Source organism: Mesocricetus auratus, unplaced genomic scaffold (assembly GCF_017639785.1).
Source record: "Mesocricetus auratus isolate SY011 unplaced genomic scaffold, BCM_Maur_2.0 Super-Scaffold_100004, whole genome shotgun sequence".
NCBI classification, from domain to species: domain Eukaryota; kingdom Metazoa; phylum Chordata; class Mammalia; order Rodentia; family Cricetidae; genus Mesocricetus; species Mesocricetus auratus.
In genome coordinates this window covers 59,157,593-59,177,886 of record NW_024429189.1, presented here as the reverse complement: position 1 = coordinate 59,177,886, position 20,294 = coordinate 59,157,593, and the positions used below count along the sequence as shown (strand labels likewise).

The 20,294-nt window shown below is 40.7% G+C and overlaps 1 protein-coding gene across 3 annotated transcripts in view; it reads left to right on the top strand.

Moving 5' to 3' along the window:
- Nucleotides 1-858: 858 nt before the first annotated feature.
- CUNH11orf49 (chromosome unknown C11orf49 homolog) overlaps nt 859-20,294 on the top strand; it is a 160,573-nt gene continuing 141,137 nt past the window's right edge. For 2 of the 3 annotated variants that reach the window (XM_040745819.1, XM_005064925.3), the window contains exon 1: nt 859-1,010. In XM_040745819.1, coding sequence (XP_040601753.1) covers nt 881-1,010 — 130 coding nt within the window. In that variant the 5' untranslated portion in view covers nt 859-880. The remainder of the gene's footprint in view (nt 1,011-20,294) is intronic. The other variant, XM_040745820.1, reaches the window with a different exon arrangement.

Sequence of the window (20,294 nt, the reverse complement as noted above, 5' to 3'; positions counted from 1 at the left end):
TGGGAGGCAGAGGCAGGCTGATCTCTGTAAGTTCAAGGCTAGTTTGGTCTAAATCAAGTTCCAAGCCAGCCAGGGTTATATAGGGAGGCTCCCCCGCCACAGTACCCCCTCTCTCCACAAACATTTGTTTGGGGGTAGGGGACACGTGGAGGTCATAGAACAAGTTTCAGGAGTTGGTACTCTTTTTTTTTTTTTTTTTTTTTTTGAGACAGGGTTTCTCTGTATTGTTTTGTTGTTTTGGAGACTGTCCTGGAACTCGCTCAGTAGACTAGGCTGGCCTTGAACACAGAGATCCGCTTGCCTCTGCCTCCCGAGTGCTGGGATTAAAGGCATGCACCACCAACGCCTGGATAGTACTCTTTTTGTTTTAAAACCATACGGGGCACCTTGGATTGTACTAAGCGACCAAAGATGGTGTGCCGTCTCACTGGCCCTTCGTGAGTACCTCTTGTGTCTAACCCTGCTGGGGGCTAAGAGGCACATCCATGACATGATCCCAAGAAGCCGCCAAGATACAGTGAGCACTTTGTAACAACTTAAGAGAGTAAATACTGAAAGTGATTAATAATAGGTAACGAGATTTCAGTGTTCTGCGAGGTCATACATAATAATTATCACTAGGATAAACAGAAATTATGAAATCCAGAAACTGGATATGAGTCGCTGACAGTAATTCTTTGGCATCACGAAATATTACACATTCGGAGATTCACTTCAGAGATTTAAAACAGGTCCTAAAAATAGAAATTTAAAAACGAAACAAAACAAAACAAAAAACCTCCAAGTGACAGCTTCCGGAACTTGTGTGTTGGGCTCCGTGTTGCCAGACGGAAACTGTTTACGTGACACCCTCTCCGCCTTCTATTTCTCCTCTGGCCGCATGGGTGCCATGGCAACAGAGACAGACTGTAACCTGGATTCCGGAAGCCAGAAAGCTGGAGCCTGGAAACTACCCGGTCAAAGGATGCTGAGTCCCGAGCGCCTAGCTCTACCGGACTACGAGTATCTGGGTAGGGGGCTTCTTTCAGCTTCGGGAAAGGAGTGACGAGTTAGGCAAGGAGTGGGGAGGAGACAGGGGCGGAGCCTGAATGGTAGTGGGTCTGGATGGAATGGGGAGGGACAGAAGGAAGGGGCGCCAGGGCCTGAGCCTGTAATGTAGGGACAAACAAGGATGAAAAATAACATTTATGGAGTAAAGAGTGTCTGAACTATATGGACTAGCACTCAGGCAATGAGGATTGCGTTCGAGGTAGTACAAATTAGAGTCTGAGGCCCTAAACAGGGCTGTTACTGATAGGTTGGTACTGGAGCAAACTTGTCATCTGAAGTGACATCAGTCATTTTGTGAATAGTTTTGTTGTCATAGTGCGCTGTTATTTCGAGCTTTTCTCTTTCATTAGAAACTGTGGTGAGCATTTTGCACTCAGCATTCTTTCTTTGGATCTTATTAACAGACTTAGAAGGGGTTACTGTTTTCTACTTTACAGATGGAGAAACTAAGGCTAAAGAGACAACTTGCATAAGACCACACAGTCAGATAGTAGTAGGATCATATTTGCTCACTGCAGAACTTGACGCTTGACCTTGCTTTTGGGCCAAGGCTGTGGGTAGTAAGTACTGCACTTTGTTAGGCACCTTGCAATGAGTGAGTGTGTAAAGTGTTTACCTAAATGCACACGCAGGCACTGAAAAATTCACACTTAGATATTTAGAGGAATTTTAAGCTTGTAGAAGATTGATCCACTAGCAGAGAGTTCTTTTTATCCTCTATGTCTTCTATTTAGCTGGGTTTTGTTTGTTTGAAGACAGGGTTTCTCTATGTAGCCCTGGCTGTCTTGGAGTTCACTTTGTAGACCAGGCTACTCTTGAACTCAGAACTCAGAGATCTGCCTGCCTCCCCAGTTCTGGTATTAAAGACATGCACCACATCTGCCTTACTTATATTTAGCTTCTATTATTAATATCTTATGTTAGTGTAGTACATTTCTTACAATTGAATATTATCTCAGTGTGATTACAAAAAGCTTATAGTTTTTATTGGGATTCACTCTTTGTGTTGTACAGTTTTCTAGACTTTTGACAAATTCATATTATCATATAGTCACTATTAAGGTATAAAACAAAATAATTTCATTCTGCTAAAAATCCTCTGTGCTTCACCCATTTATCCCTCTCCCTGGCCCCATCCCTTTCCATCACTGATTTTACTGACTTTAAAGTTTTGCCCTTTTGGGAATAATTGGAGTCATTCTGTGTATAAACTCATCAGATAGGCCTCTTTCACTTATCAATAAGTATTTAAAGATCCTCTATATCTTTTTGTGGTATGATGACTCATTTCTTTTTTCTTTCATCATTTAAAAATTTTTTTTTCAAGATGGGTTTTCTCTATGTAGCCTTGGCTGTCCTGGAACTCATTATGTAGAGCAATCTGGCCTCGATCTCACAGAGATCCACCTGCCTCTGTCTCCCTAGTGCTGGAATCAAAGACATGAATCACCACAGCTGGCAGAAGATTACATTGTCATAATCAATCATATGATCTATTGCTTCAAAATTACTTTTTAAATATAACGACATTTGTTTTGGGGGATGGAGAGACCTGAGTTTGGATCCATCACCCACAACATGCAGTTTATGACACCTGTAACTCCAGCTTCAGGGGATCCCAGGGCCTCTTTTGAACTCTACAGGCACATACATATACATAGCAGATACATACATACAAACAAATTTTAAAAAAAGAAGAAATTTATAGTAAAAAGACACACACACTCCTTTCCCCTCGTTTGGCACATTCCACAGAGGTAGCTGCTGCTACTGGTTTGCTGGCTTTCTGTGTACCCTTCTGGGGATTATTCTGTACTGAAAGAACATGGTGCATACCTGAAATCCCAGCACTCAGAGGGCGGAGGCAGGTAGATCTCTGAGTTCAAGGCCAGCTTGGTCTTCAGAGCAAGTTGCAAGACAGTCAGGGCTGCACAGAGAAACCCTGTCTTGAAAATTTTTACACAACTTTTTCCCACTTAATGCATCTCAAGAATAACTTCTGTATCAGTAGAGAGTTTTGTCTTTTTTTTTTTTTTTTTTTTGCTTCCTTGTTTGTTTTTCAGATAGTGTCGTATATGCAGTCCATGCTGGCCTCAGATATACTATGTAACTGAAGTTGATCTGAAATTCCTGGTCCTCTTGCTTGCCTTGCTCCCAGGTGGAGACCTTCCAGAGGTAAAGTCCTCTCAGATTGTGGGATGGCAGGTATTCACCAAGTCCTCTAAGTTGTCATTTCTTTTAAACATTGCTTTTAGCTATGTGGTACTTAGATAATTTATTCAAAATTTAGATAATTTTATGTTGATAGTGAATTATTTTTAACCTTTTTTTGTTGTTGTTGGTTTTTGTAGCTTTGGAGCCTGCCCTGGAACTCTGTAGACCAGATTGGCCTTGAACTCACAGAGTTCTGCCTGCCTCTGCCCCCAAGTGCTGGGATTAAAGGCTTGCATCACCACCACCCAACTATTTCTAACTTTTTATGATTACTAAATATACCTCAGTGAGTAACCTGCAATTTTGTTCTTTTGTTTGTTTGTTTGTTTTTGTTTTTCGAGACAGGATTTCTCTATATTATTTTGGAGGCTGTCCTGGAACTCACTCTGTAGAAAAGGCTGGCCTCGAACTCACAGAGATCTGCCTGCCTCTGCCTCCTGAGTGCTGGGATTAAAGGTGTGCGCCACCAATGCCTGTTGAAATTTTGTTCTTTTGTGTGTGTATGTTTACAAGGATAAATTCCACAAAGTGGAATTGGTATATCAAGGATATATGTGTTTGAAACATTGATAGATATGCCAAATAGTTCTTCACAAGGGTTTTTTAAATCATTTAAACCTGACATTAGCAATATAAGAAACTGCCTGTTTCTGCACAATCTTGCTAACATTTAAAATTTTTTTCAATCAGTTAAGCAATGATCTAATTTGCATTTTAATTATCAAATGTCTTTTCATCAGGCTTAAGGACTACTTGGTGAAAGATGCACACACACACACACACACACACACACTAAATACAATAAAATAAAAATAGTCTTAAGTGGGTAAATGTGATTGCTATTGAGTTTGATCTGTGGAACCCACATGGTGGAATGGGAGAATTGACTACCATGAGTTGTTCTTTGACCTCTACATGTACACTGTGTACAGTGTTCACTCTTTTTGGGGGGTGTTTGAGACAGGGTTTCTCTGTGGCTTTGGAGGCTGTCCTGGAACTAGCTCTTGTAGTCCAGGCTGGTCTCGAACTCACAAGAGATTCACCTACCTCTCTGCCTCCCGAGTGCTGGGATTAAAGGTGTGCGGCCACCACTGCCTGGCTCAATATACATTCTTAAACAAAAATGCTGATACATACAGACACATACATGAGGAGGCCTGGGGAGAGGGAAATTGAGTAATTAAATAAGTAGAAAAACAAATCAAAAAAGCCCTGACAAAATGGATGGCTCCTGAGAAATGACAACAGAGGCTGACCCTCTGGACTACACAGTCTCACGCATACATATACCCACTGTGCCACCTCCCCCATATATGAAAGTTGTGTTCATGAAAAATAAAAATGTGATAAAACAACTTCACATTAAACCTGACACTGTCTGAATAGGGAATTGTGCTGGATGAAATTGGGATTAAAGCCAAACAACTGAAATCTAGTAGGCAGTATGTTGGGGTCCAGGTGATCAAGAGTGACTGGAAGTCATGGCTCTTTACCTAGTGACAGCTTCTCAACTGTTTGCTGGATTTGGTCAAAAAGGCTATGTTATTGGTGACATTCCTAGAATCCTCTTTAAGTCTGTTAAAGCAGATAGTGTCTTTCTTTTGGCCTTATCCATAGGTAAGAAGGAAAGGCCAAAAACATACATTTTAATTATGGAAACAGTATTAGAGCTGAGCATGGTGAACATACATTTAATTCTACACTCAGGAGACAGAGGCAGGAAGTATGAAGCCAGAGAGAATTCCAGGTCAGTCAGGGTTGCATAGTTGAGACTCTTCCCCCAACCCCAAAAACAAACAAATCCAAACATGTTTATTAATCAGCCAAACAGCTATAGTTATTGTCTTAGTTAGGGTTACTATTGCTGTGATGAAACACCATGACCAAAAGCAACTTGGGGAGGAAAGGTTTATTTGGCTCATAGTTCCATATACCAGTTCATCATCAAAAGCAGTGAGGACAGGAACTAAAGCAGGGCGGGACCTGGAGGCAGGAGCTGATGCAGAGATATTGAAGGGGTACTGCTAACTGGCTTGCTCTCCCTGGATTGCTCAGCCTGCTTTCTTATAGACCCCAGGACCACCAGCCCAAGAATAGTACCACCCCCAATGGGCTGGGCCCTCCACCATCAATCACTAATTAATAAAATGTCCTACAGGCTTGCCTATAGCCTACAGCTCCTTATGGATGCATTTTCTCAATTGAGGTTCCTTTCTCAAATGACTTTAGCTAGTGTCAAACTGATGTAAAACTAGAGTTATAGCACAGATAATTTTGTACCTACTGCATAACAATGTTTACACCTAAATAAAGATTTTATGTATTTTGCTCATTTACCCACTACTCTATGAGCTGTGAAATATCTGATCATTCTAGTACCTTGTCGGTAACTTGGGTTTTTGCTATTTAAAGTATATGTCTCAAAGGTGTGGCATATTGGTACACTGCTGCTTTGGGGAACAGAAGTTGCTCTCTTTCTAAGTCGTATATGCGAAAGACTGATTTAGTGGCAGTGTTGATAGTCTGTGAGCAGATTTATTGTTTCAGGACACTTGAAAAATTTCAGTGTTCCCTGGGTGGTGGTGGCGCATGCCTTGGAAGGCAAAGGCAGGGGGATCTCTGTGAGTTCCAGATCAACCTGGTCTCCTGAGTGGGTTCCAGGATGGTCACCAAAGTTAAACAGAGAAATCCTGTCTCGAAAAACTAAAACCAACCAAACAAAAAAATTTCAGTGTTCATGGAAGTCAACTACCCACTGTCCATGAATCCTGGACAATTGTTCCTTTGGTTCTGTTGTGTGGTTAAAAGTCCTAATTTGCATCAGGACATTCATACTTTCCTGAGAAAAGTCATGTTACTCACTGACTTCCTCATGGGTTCAGCAAATTGGGTAACCACTGAAACACATTTATTTGTACCTAAGAACTAGCCCTGCCTATTACAACATGATCTCTCAAAGAGACATGCCATTTTGAAGCATTCACTCTCAATGTAATGACCATTAAAAAGCCACTCCCTAGCAGCTGGGCATGGTGGCACATGCCTATAATTCCAGCACTGGGGTTGTTGAGGCAAGAAGATTCTGAGTTTGAGGCCAGTTGGGCAACATAGTGAATCCTTGTCTCAAAGATTATTAAAATGAATTAATAAACAAGTAACATTTAAAAGCCATTCTTTATAGGTTAGACCATCCTTCTTGATTTAAGATTTTGAAACCTGCTTTTTAAATTCACTTTGACTGACTTTTACAATTTACAAATTCACTTGAGTGTATTGGCCTAGAAAAGAAAATACACATAGAGAACAAAATATTATAGGCAGGAAAGTCGTGGCACTCACTAAAACAAAAACAAAGACAAAAATCTACAGCTGAGTCCCCCTGGGAGGTACATTTAGAACCTCTCTTTAGGATTATGGCATTGGGGTGCAGTGACACATCTAAGTGAATGCCTCTAGCTATTCCTATTCCTGCTAGCTAGGGATTGCATTTGAGTTTCTAAAGAAAGAAATTTTTCCTCGTGTTGGGTAAACTGATTTCTTTCCACATTGACTTGGTGAACTTGGAACCTATATTCCTAGCCTGATTTAGGGTCCCAAGCTAAATGGGATGTCCATGTTGGCAGTCATTGTGTTGCCATCCAGGCTGAAGAGAAGGCCTGGTAAGGCCACGATGAAGAAGGATAGAACCTTCTGTGTAGACTTCAGAGATTCCTAGCCATATGAAGGCTACTTGGTGGAGGCATATGCCAACTGCTGAGTTGGGTGTGGAGAACTCTAGAGCTGGAGGGAGCCTGTTCTGGACTAGACTCACAGAGCCACCTAAGTGCTGACCTGAGAGTGAGTATGAGGGTGGGAGGTTCTTTGTCACTCCACCTAATTGTGGAAGTGTGTGCTTTCTCTTGTGCTGCAAGCTGGCTCTTCTGCTTTTGTAGAACCGGTTGGTAATGTGGTGACATAATAGCTATCTCTAGGAAATCAGAAATCAGAGGTCGCACTCCTCCTTTTGGTCTATGTGCTTAAAAGAATTACAGCAAATTATGGAGTTTTTTCTTTAATATGTCATTAAATTTTTTTGTTACCTTTTAAAAAATGCATGTGTTAAGGAGGTGGGTGCATGGGTGTGGGTAGGTGTGCAATCGTGCACATGTAGGGTCAAAAGCTAGCTTATAGGAGTCGGTTTGCTCCTTTCACCATGTGGGTCGTGGACATGCATGCACATACATGTGTGCATACGAACACATACACACACACACACACACTGATAGCAAATGGCTAGTTAGTAAATGGTGGAAATAGGATTATAATTGAGCAATCTAGTTCATGTCCACATGGTTAAATTCTGCTGTAAATATATTCAGTGACTCCATACAAAAGTGGGATCCTCAACTATTACATAGACTTACAGGATCCTTGGAGTGAATTCAGTTGACTCCAAAGTCCTTATTTAATATTTCTGCCCATGAGGGGGCATCCTAGGAATCAGGATGGATCAACAAATGCCAATATTCCAGTTCTCTCTTGTCACTGGACTCATACTCAGGGACAGGCAGTGAGGAAGGTAACTTCTAAGCATTTGAGAGTATCCTTTCATCAGTAGTGGTCATTGTACTTTGGGGAGCTGGTGTGGTTGTGAAGAATTTGCCTGCACTCTCTGTGTCCTGGTTTTCTTCGTCTGCGAAATGTGAGTAGTTGAGCTGGTTGTGGTAGAGCATGCCTGTAATCTCAGCAGGATTGGGAGTTTGAGGGTAACTTGCACTACAGCTGGAGGCCAGCCAGGGTACTAGAAAATTCGGCCTGGGGCATATAAACATTTAGAGCAGATCTTGGATGCCACATTTGTGTCTACATTGTGAGAAGAGGGTATGTGGAGAAGAGGAACATATCCTCTCAGAGTACCTGGGCAGAGTAAGTAACAGCTGTTGTCACTACACCATTTAAACAAATAGAGTGCCCATCCATGGCAACCATGAAAATTGGCCTTTCTGATTTCCTACTGTGGGGAGAGAAGGACTAATTTACACCTTTCTCACGTGGTGGTCACACTCCCCGCATGTTCACCTCAGTCATTGACTGGGCCAGACAGACCCACTTGGACGGGAGGTGTCTCTCTGGGGTGTGGCTTTGGTTGAGGACTCCCTCTTCACCAGTCAGCCTCCCTGCCCTCTCCTTTATTCACAGCAGGCTTGCATCATGGCCGAGAAGCCTTCCAGGCTCCCCTGCCCCCTTCTCATTTTGGGTTAAGGTATTATCTCCAGAGCATCCCTTCATGTTTGCTCCTGTTTGGGTGTCTGCTTCTCAGAGTACTTGAGCTAAGACAATATCACAGTCATTGATACAGCGCTTTCCAGCCATGAAGTTGATGCAGTTTCTCTAAGTCTTGGCAAAGGTTCTGACGTGGAATTCATTCAACTTGAAAGACTTTTAAGTATTTATATTTTTTTGCATTTGTTGATACCATAAGATGAAATTTATTTGTCTGACTGCCAAACATATTAGTTTTTGCTTTTGGAGGAATCCTGATAAGTTTATTTTTGTTTCAAATGTAATTAGTGAGCCTTCAAACCCAATACTACACTATAGAACACTGGTGCTGAAATTACCTTCAGAACTCAAAGTATTTAGGTTGTTTCAGAAATGAAATGAAATAAAATATGGGTATTACACTGATTGTAAATCTTTGGAAACCAGATTAATGTAAAGCAAGTCACTTTAGAATAGCTATAGAGCTATTCACAATCACCTCTTCTCCTTCTACTCCTTCCCTTCCTGAGTAACCTGAAGCAAGCCCAAGTGTAAAGCTTCCTCCCACATGCATTTGGAGATGGGACACACTCTTCAATGAGCAGAACACCAAGGGGCAGAGAAATAAGCACCATGTGGAGTGCACTGCATGGTTCTGGAGCCAGCAGCTCTCTTGGCTCTTTCCCAATTTGGTCAGCAGCTTCTCAGTCATGGCAGGGGCAGCAGGCAGTTGCCTTGGTGGACTAGTTCAGGAATGTGCCCTTTGGAAGTAGTTCCTGGAAATTCAGCCTACACCCTCTTTTCCACCCTTCTGAGGGCTCTGTAGCTCATTGTTAGGGGGAGCGGGAGGAGCAGATGAGTTCCAAGACTTGTGGTTTGTGACCCTTGGTCACCTCCAGTTCTCCAAAATAAGTTGCAGTGATTTCATTGTTACTCTAGAAAGAGTTCTTTAAAAATTTCTAACCTTGTTTATCATTTATATATTCAAGGGATAATAAAGTCTTCCAAGTTCTGTCCAAACGTTGGCAACCATTTTTCTTTTCCTTTTTCTCTTGCATACATACACTATTTGCCTAGGGAAGCTGAGTAGGTACCTGGCGTTTTCAAAGGTACTTATAATTCAGAAGAGGCATTCATGAACCTCTGTTCCTGTTCTCATCAGTTACCTTGGTTTCCCTCTTGGATCCTTGGTTAATGTCTGTTTCTTTTTAGAATGTAAGCCATGGGGCAGGCTTTTCTCAGCATCTCCAAAGTTAGTATAGTGTTTGGCCCAAGTGAAGTGCTCAATTGTTGAATGAATGGTTTGCTTCAAGCAGCAGAATACATTTAAAAATAAATGAGAGGAAGGAATCTAGTTTAGCAAGCAGTTACTGAGTCCTACCATGTGAGGAGGCATTTATGTCCCCACCCCGTTTTTGATGGATCAAAAAAAAAAAAAAAAAAAAGGATGAGTGATTAAAATCTGCCCTGGATGCTTTTGGCTTTAAACTCTGATTATACCTAAGCTCACTTTCTTGGTTGATAACAGTTTCTACACCTTGGTTACCCAACCATAAGATTTAATCAGTGTTTTAAAGTTGATATTTTCAGAAGGAAAGAAATGTTGAACAGTTTGAGGGCATCTCCAGGAGATCCTGCCCTTAAGCTGTGTGGGTGCTATGCCTTGACTAAGAGGAGAATTACCCTTGTCAAGTAATCCGGGTCCTCTTTCTGGCTCTGGTGAACCTTGTACCAATTCCATAGCAGCCGTAGGAAATAGCTCATTCTATGATTGGAATTCCAAGTCAAAACACATTTATCTGAACAGAATTTTAATGATTTATCAAAGAGAGTAGGGATTTTCCCAAACACATTTGAATTTACCAAATTGCTGATCCCATTAAATACGCTCTTCTTAAGCACCTTTCTTTAAACAAAGCAATTACTGCTTAAATCATCAAATATATTTTTCATCAAAGCTTTTTGGATAAGTTTTGTTTGATTAGCAGGAGACCACTAAAAATAAATATTGTTTAAAAAGGCACGTTCTGTAGCCCATTCTTTTTCTTTATTGAGTTAGCTTTTAAATGTTCTTCTTTGGACAAAGTAGGAACCTTTTCCCTGGCTGTCTATTGTGTAGCCCAAGGTCTTGCTAATACTGTTATCTGATCTCAGGATTACAGGTGATCATTACTCAGATTCAGCTTCTGTAATTGCAAACAGAAATCTGCTTGTGCCTCAGTTTGTCACCAGGGGTCTATTAAACTCAGGCATCTCTCACCTGGGATAATTCTCCGAGCCCCCAGGAATCAGACACAGACATCTGGCAGGGACAGGGCTGTGCAACATATTTTGTTATTTTGTCTTTGGAAAGCATCTCATGTAGCCCAGGTTGGCCTTGACTTGGATACACAGTTGAGTATGGCCTTTAACTCCTGATCCCTTCTATCTCCACCTCCCAAGTGCTCTGGTGTCCAGCTCCCCATCGCCGCCTTAGGAAAAAAAATCTTGTGGCAGAATTCATCCTGTGGCCAACTTACATACAACATTCTCTAAATGGGAAAATTATGTATTTTAAAATAGGCATGTTTGAAACAATGAATGTGAAATGTACCAGAGGCCACATGTCTTTGGCTCTGCTTGTCAAATGGAGTGGCGTCTGCCAGAACCACTGGACTCGGTGGTTCTCATGCCCTAAAGTCCTGCAATTGACAGATAAGTAGACGACGCACAAAGAAGTCCACCCTGAGAAAGTGAGTCTGGGCACTTGGGCTGCCCTCCTTTTTCTCTCTGTTCAGTTCTTCCCAGCTTTGCCCCTTCTGTTTCATCTTAGATTTCCAGAAAAGAAAAAAAAGATTAAATGTGTCTGGTATTTCAGCATGTTCTCTGCTCAGACAACATGAGGCTAGCACCCAGGCCACTGTTCAGCCTGTCATATGGAAGGAATTGCCTTTCAGAGGAGATTATAATTGTGTATGTAGCCACACAAATGCACATTCTGCCTGGAGGAAAATGCAGAGAAGAGGAGGCCGTATGCTGCCACTCAGGTCTCTTTGTGGAAGGCTACATAAGAAGCCCTTACATGCCATAGTCACCTCTTTTGGGCTTAATGAGTCATCTTTGTGTGTTAGCTACTTAAAAGAAAAAAGAAAAAAGGAAAGAAGAAATGCGCTCTCCCTAAGTGAATTGCTTTTATTAGCCCTGCAGCTTTGTCTTAGAGTTTGAATATTCCTGATGACATCATTTACAATGCTAGTGCACAGACAAAAAATTCAATTTTTGAGTATCCAGACAAACTTAAAGAGACAAATTTAGAAAAAACGATACCAATACTCTTTATAAACAGTGAACACATGAGCTTAAACAACATGTTCAACCCAAGTCTTTTGAGAATGTGATATATTGAAAATTGACCATAGCAAAAACTAAAAGTTTAATGCCTTTTAATTATATACAGTTCAGACTTGAGTTTGTGGTCTTGTAATCCCAAACATTACTTTCAGCTAATGTAGAAAATATGGGCTCACTTTATGAATAAATTATTATGCTCTTTGATCTGTAGGGTTTTACCTGTGAAAATGTGAATGACAAAAGGAATAGTGCCACCTAACTTCATAAGAACTTGGAGAGACTCAGAAGATCCTCATGGGGAGTTTTTGTAGGGAAGGTGCTTTGTAAATAGAAAATTCTGCTATTGTTTTCATTGATCAAATTTCCTCCAACAAATATAGTTGATAAGAGCTACCTCATGCCAGGCGTTGGTGGCACACACCTTTAATCCCAGCACTCGGGAGGCAGAGGCAGGCGGATCTCTGTGAGTTCGAGGCCAGCCTGGTCTACAAGAGCTAGTTCCAGGACAGCCTCCAAAAGCCTCGGAGAAACCCTGCCTCAAAAAAAAAAAAAAAAGAGCTACCTCACAAAGGCAGAGAAGATGAATTAATATAAACCAGGAACCTTGAAAGCGAACCATTGAATGAGACCTAAATTGTCTTTCCTGATAGTCTATAAACCATCAGACCTGCTGTTTAGACACATGGTTGCCTTATTAAGTCTCAGATAAAGTGAATACTTGGCCATTATGCAGAGGATTATGAACATATAGGTAAATGAAGATGAGTTAGACCTTCAGGGAGAGCAGCTCTGCTTTTTTTCTCTTCAAAGTTATACTACAAATATTTTCTGAGTCTTGTTAATGATTTCCTTTTCTGGACATTGGTAAGTTTTGGCCTTTACTCTTCAATAGATATTTGTTTTTTAAATCTCATATTTCTAAAGCAGCAACAAATTACAACAAGAAGTGGTTGATTGGCCTTGCATTGCGAATTTTTTTCTTTGTCTTAGTACGGTGAGAGAAAAGCACTGTGGTTGAAGATTTAACAGTAGGTTCACCACCTTGAAAGTTCTCAAACTCAGCCAATTAATAACAAAAAATCAGCTTTTGTTTTAGATAAGGGTTAGGGTTTATTTTATGGTGTGCTTTGCCTGCATTTGTGTGTATGTGGTGTCCATGGAAAGAGCATTGGAACCCTGGAATTGGAGTTATGGATGGTGTGACTTACCAGGTGGACGCTAGGAACTGAACCTGGATCCTCTACTAGATCATCAAGTGCTCTTAGCTGCTGAGCCATTTCTCTAGCTCTTTTATTTTTCTCCTTTAGGCTATAATATAAGGCAAGCATAGTGGCTCAGCAGTGCAGCTGCCCCAACACTGTACTAAGTAAAAGTGGGCTCAAATAGGCATTCTTGCTGACCAGAGTGACTCAAGTGTCAGGAATAGAGAATTATACAACCCTGTCATTTGATCTTCCCAGGAGGCTAATCTTACTTTTCCTTGTGGAAATAGATTTAGGGCATGTAACTTGTCCAAGGTCACTTAGTGAAATATGTGTGGAGCTGAAGTTTGAATGAAATTCATCTGACTCTGTGCCTTTATCCTTTATCCCCAACACTGAGGAGGCAGAGACAGGCAGATCTCTGTGTCTGAGGCCATCCTTGTCTACAGAGTGAGTTCCAGGACAGCCAGGGCAATACAGAGAAACCCTGTCTTGAAAAAGAAAAAAGAAAAATAAAAAACAGAAAGAAAAATAATAAATAAATAAATTTATCTCACTCCAAAGTAGTATTGGTAGGTACTTAGATTTCTTTGAAGTTCTATTATTTCTGAAGCGTTTTTCCTACTTAGTCCAGTAAATATTTTTCCTATTCAGTTTAGTTTTTTTTCCAGTAAAGATTTAAGTATCATCAGACTGACTGATATTTAAGAATGTGTATATACATATACTTGTGTGCATATGTCCTGGCCCGCAGGACACTCAACGTGGGTCTGGAGGACACCTAGGAAAAAGATGGGGGGGGGGCAGGGGACACAAGGACGGACGCCAAGACAAGAGTCTAATCAAGGCGACAACTTTATTCATCCCAAAGGGATTTATACAAGGGAAGGGAGGAGGGGAAGGGATGGAGGATGTGCTGTAGCTGTGATGAACCCGGCAGAGCAGAAGGCCAATGGGATGGGTAGGGCATCCTGTGTCCTCTGGTAACCTAATTGCAGACTCTAACTTTATCTTTCACCTTCTACCTTCTATTAAGCCTACACCCTAGATAAGCCACAGGTCTGTTTCTGGAATTTGGCAGGTAGCATGGTGGTCCTGAGTCACGTACTTTCTATGAGGGTCTTTTCTTATGAGTACGTGAGGCAGCCGTACCTGGTTGATGGCCGGAGGTCCCTGACATGCATACAATAATAACTAATGAAAAAAGAGGCCATGAATTGGAAAGAGAGCAGGGAGGGATTTATGAGAGATTTTGGATGGAGGAAAGGGAAGGGGAAATGTAATTATGTTATAATATAAAAAAAGATTTAAGTATAGAACTTCAATTTATTTTTTATAGAATATATTATATGTTCCCTAGATTTTTTGGTAAAATATATAAGAATATAACTCAGCTTTTGATATGCTGAAAATGTCATTGTGTGTGTGTGTGTTTGCGTGTGTGTGCATTCACACATATGCTATCATGAATATGTGAAGGCTGGACAACTTTGTGGAATTGATTTTCTCCTTCCACCTTTATTTGTATGGTGTTTGAACACTTGGTTCCCAGCTGGTGGCGCTGTTGTGGACCCTGTGAGAGGTGGAGCCTTGCTTGAAGAAGCGTATTGCTGAGAGCTTATAGCCTTGCTCCACTTCCAGTTCACGTTCTGCATTTACAGTTGAAGATGGATTTCTCAGCTTTGGCTGCCATGCTTTCCCTGCCATTATGGATTCTCTTCCTGGAATCTTAAAAGCCAGAACAAACTTTCTTTCATAATAAGTTGCTTTGGGTCATGGTTATTCTATCACAGCAACAGAAAATAATTGTTACCAGAGAGTATAGTGTTGCTGTATAGAACCTGTGTTGTTGTTTATTTTATTTTATTCTACTTGGAAGCCTGGAAGACAGTAGTGCTTTGTGCTGAGTGTAGTAAGGACGTTGGAGGCCCTGCTCAAGAGGTTGTTCCTGTGATATTTTGTAAAGAATCTGGCTGCGTTCTGCCAGTGTCCTAAGAACTTGCCTGAGGCCAAGTTGAAAAGACAATAGAACTAGTTTCTTCAGAACAGCTTAGTGTCTGTGGCATGGTTTATCTGATGCTGGGGATCAAATCCAGGGCTTCTTGTATGCTAGGCAAACCCTCTACCAATTTTTCTCAAGTTAGTGACTTTAATTTACTTTTCCCCTACACATTATGATAATTATTTCTCATTTGCCTAATTTCAACTTTCCAAAATCTTAGGCTCTTATTTATCCCATCATAAAAATCTACATCTCTGTATGGCTGAGGAGATGGTTTGTTAGATGGAATGCTTGCAATGTAAGTGTGAAGACTGAGAACAGGAGTGCAGATTTCCAGAACCCATGTAAATGCTGGGTGGGAATGGCAGCCCACCTGTAATTCTAGCGTTTGGAGGGCCATGATATGGGATCTCTAGATCAAGCTGGATAGTTACAGTAGTGGAAACAAGGAGCTCCATGTTCAAGTGAGAGACCCTGCCTCAATGAATAAGGTAGAGAGCCATTAAGAAAACTCCCAATGTTAGTCTTAGGCCTCCACACATGTGACTATGCACCTGAACACACACATTTGTATACATATGAACACTACATACACATGCAAGAAAACTGAATCCCCAGCTGTCCTCTTTTATTGAGATAATTGATCTATCATGAGATTTATCCTTTTAAATTCAATTTAATGTAGAATTTAATGTTTTTTCACTATGTTCACAAATTTGTACTACCTCTATCATGATATAATTCCAGAACTTGTGTGTGCATACTGTATATGTGTACATGTGTGTACATGTTCATGCAGGTTTATATGTACATGTGTATGCTTGTGTGTCAAGACCAGAGATTGATCTTGGGTATCTTCTACTATAATTCTCCATCCTATTTCTGTGTCTCCATGTGTATGTGTTTGTATGTGTGTGTGTGTGTGTGTTTGTGTGTGTGTACACGTACCACTGCATGCACGAGGTCACAGAACAGTTTTCACCTTCCACCATGTGTGTCTCAAAAGGGATCAAACTCAGGTTGTCAGGGTTGGTGGTAAGTGCTTTTACCTATGGAGTCATCTTTATGTGTAGGGCTTTTTTGTTTGTTTGTTTTGTTTTTGTACTCTTTGGGGGCCTGCTACCTAGCTCCCAAAATAATGCATGATGACTTATTCTTACTTATGAGTGTCTGGCCTTAGGTTGGCTTGTTTCTAGCCATTTTTTCTAACTTAAATTATCCCATTTATCTTTACATTTTTGCCTCTGGGGTTTTCACATATCTTTATTCTATATATCCTTCTTTTTTCTTTCTCTGTGGTTGGCTGTGTGGCTGTGTGGCTGGCCCCTGGCAACGTCTTGTCCTTTTCCTTTTTTGCTCCTGGCTCTTCCCTGGATTTCTCCTATTTATTCTCCCTGCCTTTCAGCCCCACCTATTTCTCTTTCTTCCTAGCTATTGGCCATTCAGCTCTTTATTAGACCAATCAAGTGGGTTTTTTGTTTTTGTTTTTAAGTAATTTATTTATTTTATTTGCATTGGTGTTTTGCCTGCAAGTATGTCTGTGTGAAGGTGTCAGATCTTGTGGTTACAGACAGTTGTGAGCTGCTATGTGGTTGCTAGGAATTGAACCTGGGTCCTCTGGAAGAGCAGTCATTACTCTCAACTGCTGAGCCATCTCTCCAGCACCCCTAATCAGATGTTTTAGACAGGCAAAGTAACAAAGCTTTACAGAGTTAAATGCAACATAAAAGAATGTAACACATTTTTGCATCAGTAAACAAATATTCTACAGCATAGCATGAATGTAACACATTTTGAACTAATATCCCATAACACTTACCAGCCTTATCCACCTTATCTTTTGAGATAGAGTCTCTTCCTGAGCCGGAGCACACCAGTTTGCTAGGCTGACTGGCAGGTGTGCTCTGGGCAAATACCTGTCTCTGTCTCCCCATAGCTCAGTGCCATGGTAACATATGTGCATGATCACACTGGCTTCAATGTGGATGCAGGAAACCTAAACTTGTGTTCTTGTTTTTGCATGAAAAGCATTTTACTGACTGAGCCATCTTCCTACTCTCCCTAACTCCAGAACTTTTGTCATCTGACAACCACTAATCTACTTTCTATCTCTGAGCTTATCTATTTTGGATACTTCTTTTACAGTCTGAGCATGTTTTCAAGGTTTATGCATGTTGTGGAATGTTTTCAAGACTTCATTCACTGTTACAGCCGAGTAATATCTGGGTGTATAGTATAACATATTTTGGGTATTTATTCATCAGTTGCTGGATAACTTGGATTATTTTAACTTTTTGAATATTATAAAACTATTGTCTAAACCAAGTTCTTAGAGATTTATAAATTTTTTTATTCTGAGGGTTTTATAGTACTGGCTTTACTTTTAGGCCTGTGGACCATTTGGGGTTATTTTTATGTGTGGTTTGAGGTAGGAACCAGGTATAAAGCTGTGGTTGTTGAACCTAACTGACTGGATGTGGGATGGCAGTGTAGAACTGTTGAAGATTTGGACTGAAAATAAATTTACCTGTCCTGGATGAAGTAGACTACTTAAGCAAAGTAAGTTTTCTGAACAGAAATTTCTGGAAGAATTTCAGGGTGTTTTATTCTGGACAGCACTGGCCATGGGTTAGAGATAAGCTGCTTGCTTTGGCTGTCTCAAAGTTCATGTCCTGCTTCCCTTTGCTCATTTTCCATTCTAGGTTGATTGTGAGGTTGATAATGTATGTGGGAGTATTTAGTAATAACCTTTCAGGAACAATTAAAATATTTTTGTTAAAGTTGTGAAAGTCATTATCCTGTTCACTAGACTGTGAGCCCTGAGGACAGGAATGTGTGTCTTCTGCATGGTGTCTGACATGCCATGTCTTCTGCATGGTGTCTGACATGCCACGTCTTCTGCATGGTGTCTGACATGCCACGTCTTCTGCATGGTGTCTGACATGCATGTCTTCTGCATGGTGTCTGACATGCCATGTCTTCTGCATGATGTCTGACATGCCACGTCTTCTGCATGGTGTCTGACATGCCATGTCTTCTGCATGGTGTCTGACATGCCACGTCTTCTGCATGGTGTCTGACATGCCACGTCTTCTGCATGGTGTCTGACATGCATGTCTTCTGCATGGTGTCTGACATGCCACGTCTTCTGCATGGTGTCTGGCATGCCATGTCTTCTGCATGGTGTCTGACATGCACCATTGTAGATGAAGTTTCTGTCCCGCCTGGTCCCTCAGCTGTTTTGCCCCAAATAAACACACAGAGACATAATATTTATAAACTGTTTGGCGGATGGCTTAAGCTTCCTACTGGCTAGCTCTCTCTTAATTATTAACCCATAACAATTTCTACATGGCCTTATCTTACTGGAGAAGGTTCCGGCATGTTATTCCTTTGACAGCTACATGCCATCCTATCCTTTATTTCTACACGCAATAACAGGCTAATGGACTTTCTGGTTGGATACTTGATAGTCTGATTAATCTGATCCCTTCATTTATACTTTCTATAAAAAATTATATAGTTCAAAGAAAATAGGAAGGTGTGTATGGTAGCTCACATCTTTAATCCAAGCACTCAAGAAGCGAGGCAGGAGATTGTCACAAACTCCAGAGTGAGTTCTAGACCAGCTTGTACAACAGTCTAAGATGCTGTCAAAATATAAAATAGGGGCTGAAGAGATAGCTTGGTGGGTAAGAGAGTTTGCTGCTCTTTCAGAGGACCCAGGGTCAGGTTTTGGCACCCATATCATGGCTCACCTGTAACTTCAGTTCCAGGGGGTATTATGACTTCTTCTGTCCTCCTTGGGCTCCTTCACACACATGGAGTGCACTTAAATACATTCAGGAGTCATACACATATACATAAAATACACATCTTAGAAAAACACCTAAGTGCCAGGTGGTTGTGCCTCACGCCTTTAATCCCAGCCCTTGGGAGGCAGAGACAGGCAGATCTCTGTAAATTCAAGGCCAGCCTGGTCTACAGAGCGAGTTCCAGGACAGCCAAGGCTGTTACACAAAGAAACCCTGTCTGGGAAACAACAGTAACAACAACAACAAAAACAAAACAGAAAATATCCCACTTTAAATAAATTTAAGAAAGAAAGTTATTTTTCTTTTGAGGATAGAGTGGAGTGGTATATTCCAAGGTGTCATACAAGACTTGGGCTTCTGTTATCCTATTTATCCTAGCTATAGATTTGGTACTTTTCCTTAGAATCCATTGGGTCTGAAGAAACTTTTTATCTCTTCAGGTAAATAAGGGACATCACTCATTATACATTACATTGTTCTATTTAGGTACTTTCTAGAAAACTTTCTAGAAAAAGATTTTGCTTGTATTTTTTTAAGGTTTATTTATTATGTAGTATTCTGTCTGCACATATGCCTTCAGTCCAGAAGGGGGCGTCAGATCTCACTACAGAGGGTTGTGAGCCACCATGTGATTGCTGGGAATTGAACTCAGGACCTTTGGAAGAACAACCAGTGCTCTTAACCTCTGAGCCATCTCTCTAGCCCTTTGCTTGTATTTTATAATTTAATCATATGACCAAAACAGCTACAAGAGAAACTAAGAAATGTGATCGTTACATGAATGTGTGTGTGTGTGTGTGTGTGTGTGTGTGTGTGTGTGTGTGTGTGTGTGTGTGTGTTGTGAAGGGAAAATGATTTATAAAAGAAAATATCACCAAGAATGATGGCACATGCCTTTGTGTGTGCTTGAGAGGCAGAGGCTAGCCTGGTTAATGTAGCAAGTTCCAGGCCAGCAGCACAATAAAACCCTATCATCAATAGTAATAATAAAATAAGAGAAAATATCCATAAACTTACATAATCTATGGTAGAGACTGGTATTTAAAAACTCTAGCAATGTCTTTATCCTTAGATACATATTCCAGTTTGTATCTGGAGATTTAAGGAACAAGAGGTAAAATAAAAGAGAATATATTTCCATAGAGAACTAATAAATTATTTTGAATAAAATTAAAATTTAAAGTTTCTAGCAGAAAACAAAATCAGTATTTATTTATTTAATTAATTTATTGTTTTTTGAGACAGGGTTTCTTTGTGTAGCTTTGGCTGTCTTGTAACTACCTTTGTAGAATAGACTGGCCTCAAACTCACAGAGATCCACCTGCCTCTGCCTTCCAAGTGCTGGGATTAAAGATGTGTGCTACCACCACTTGACCAAATCAATATTTGTAAAAAGAAATATTTACTATCTCATTAGAATATGTGATAAAATTATGAGAA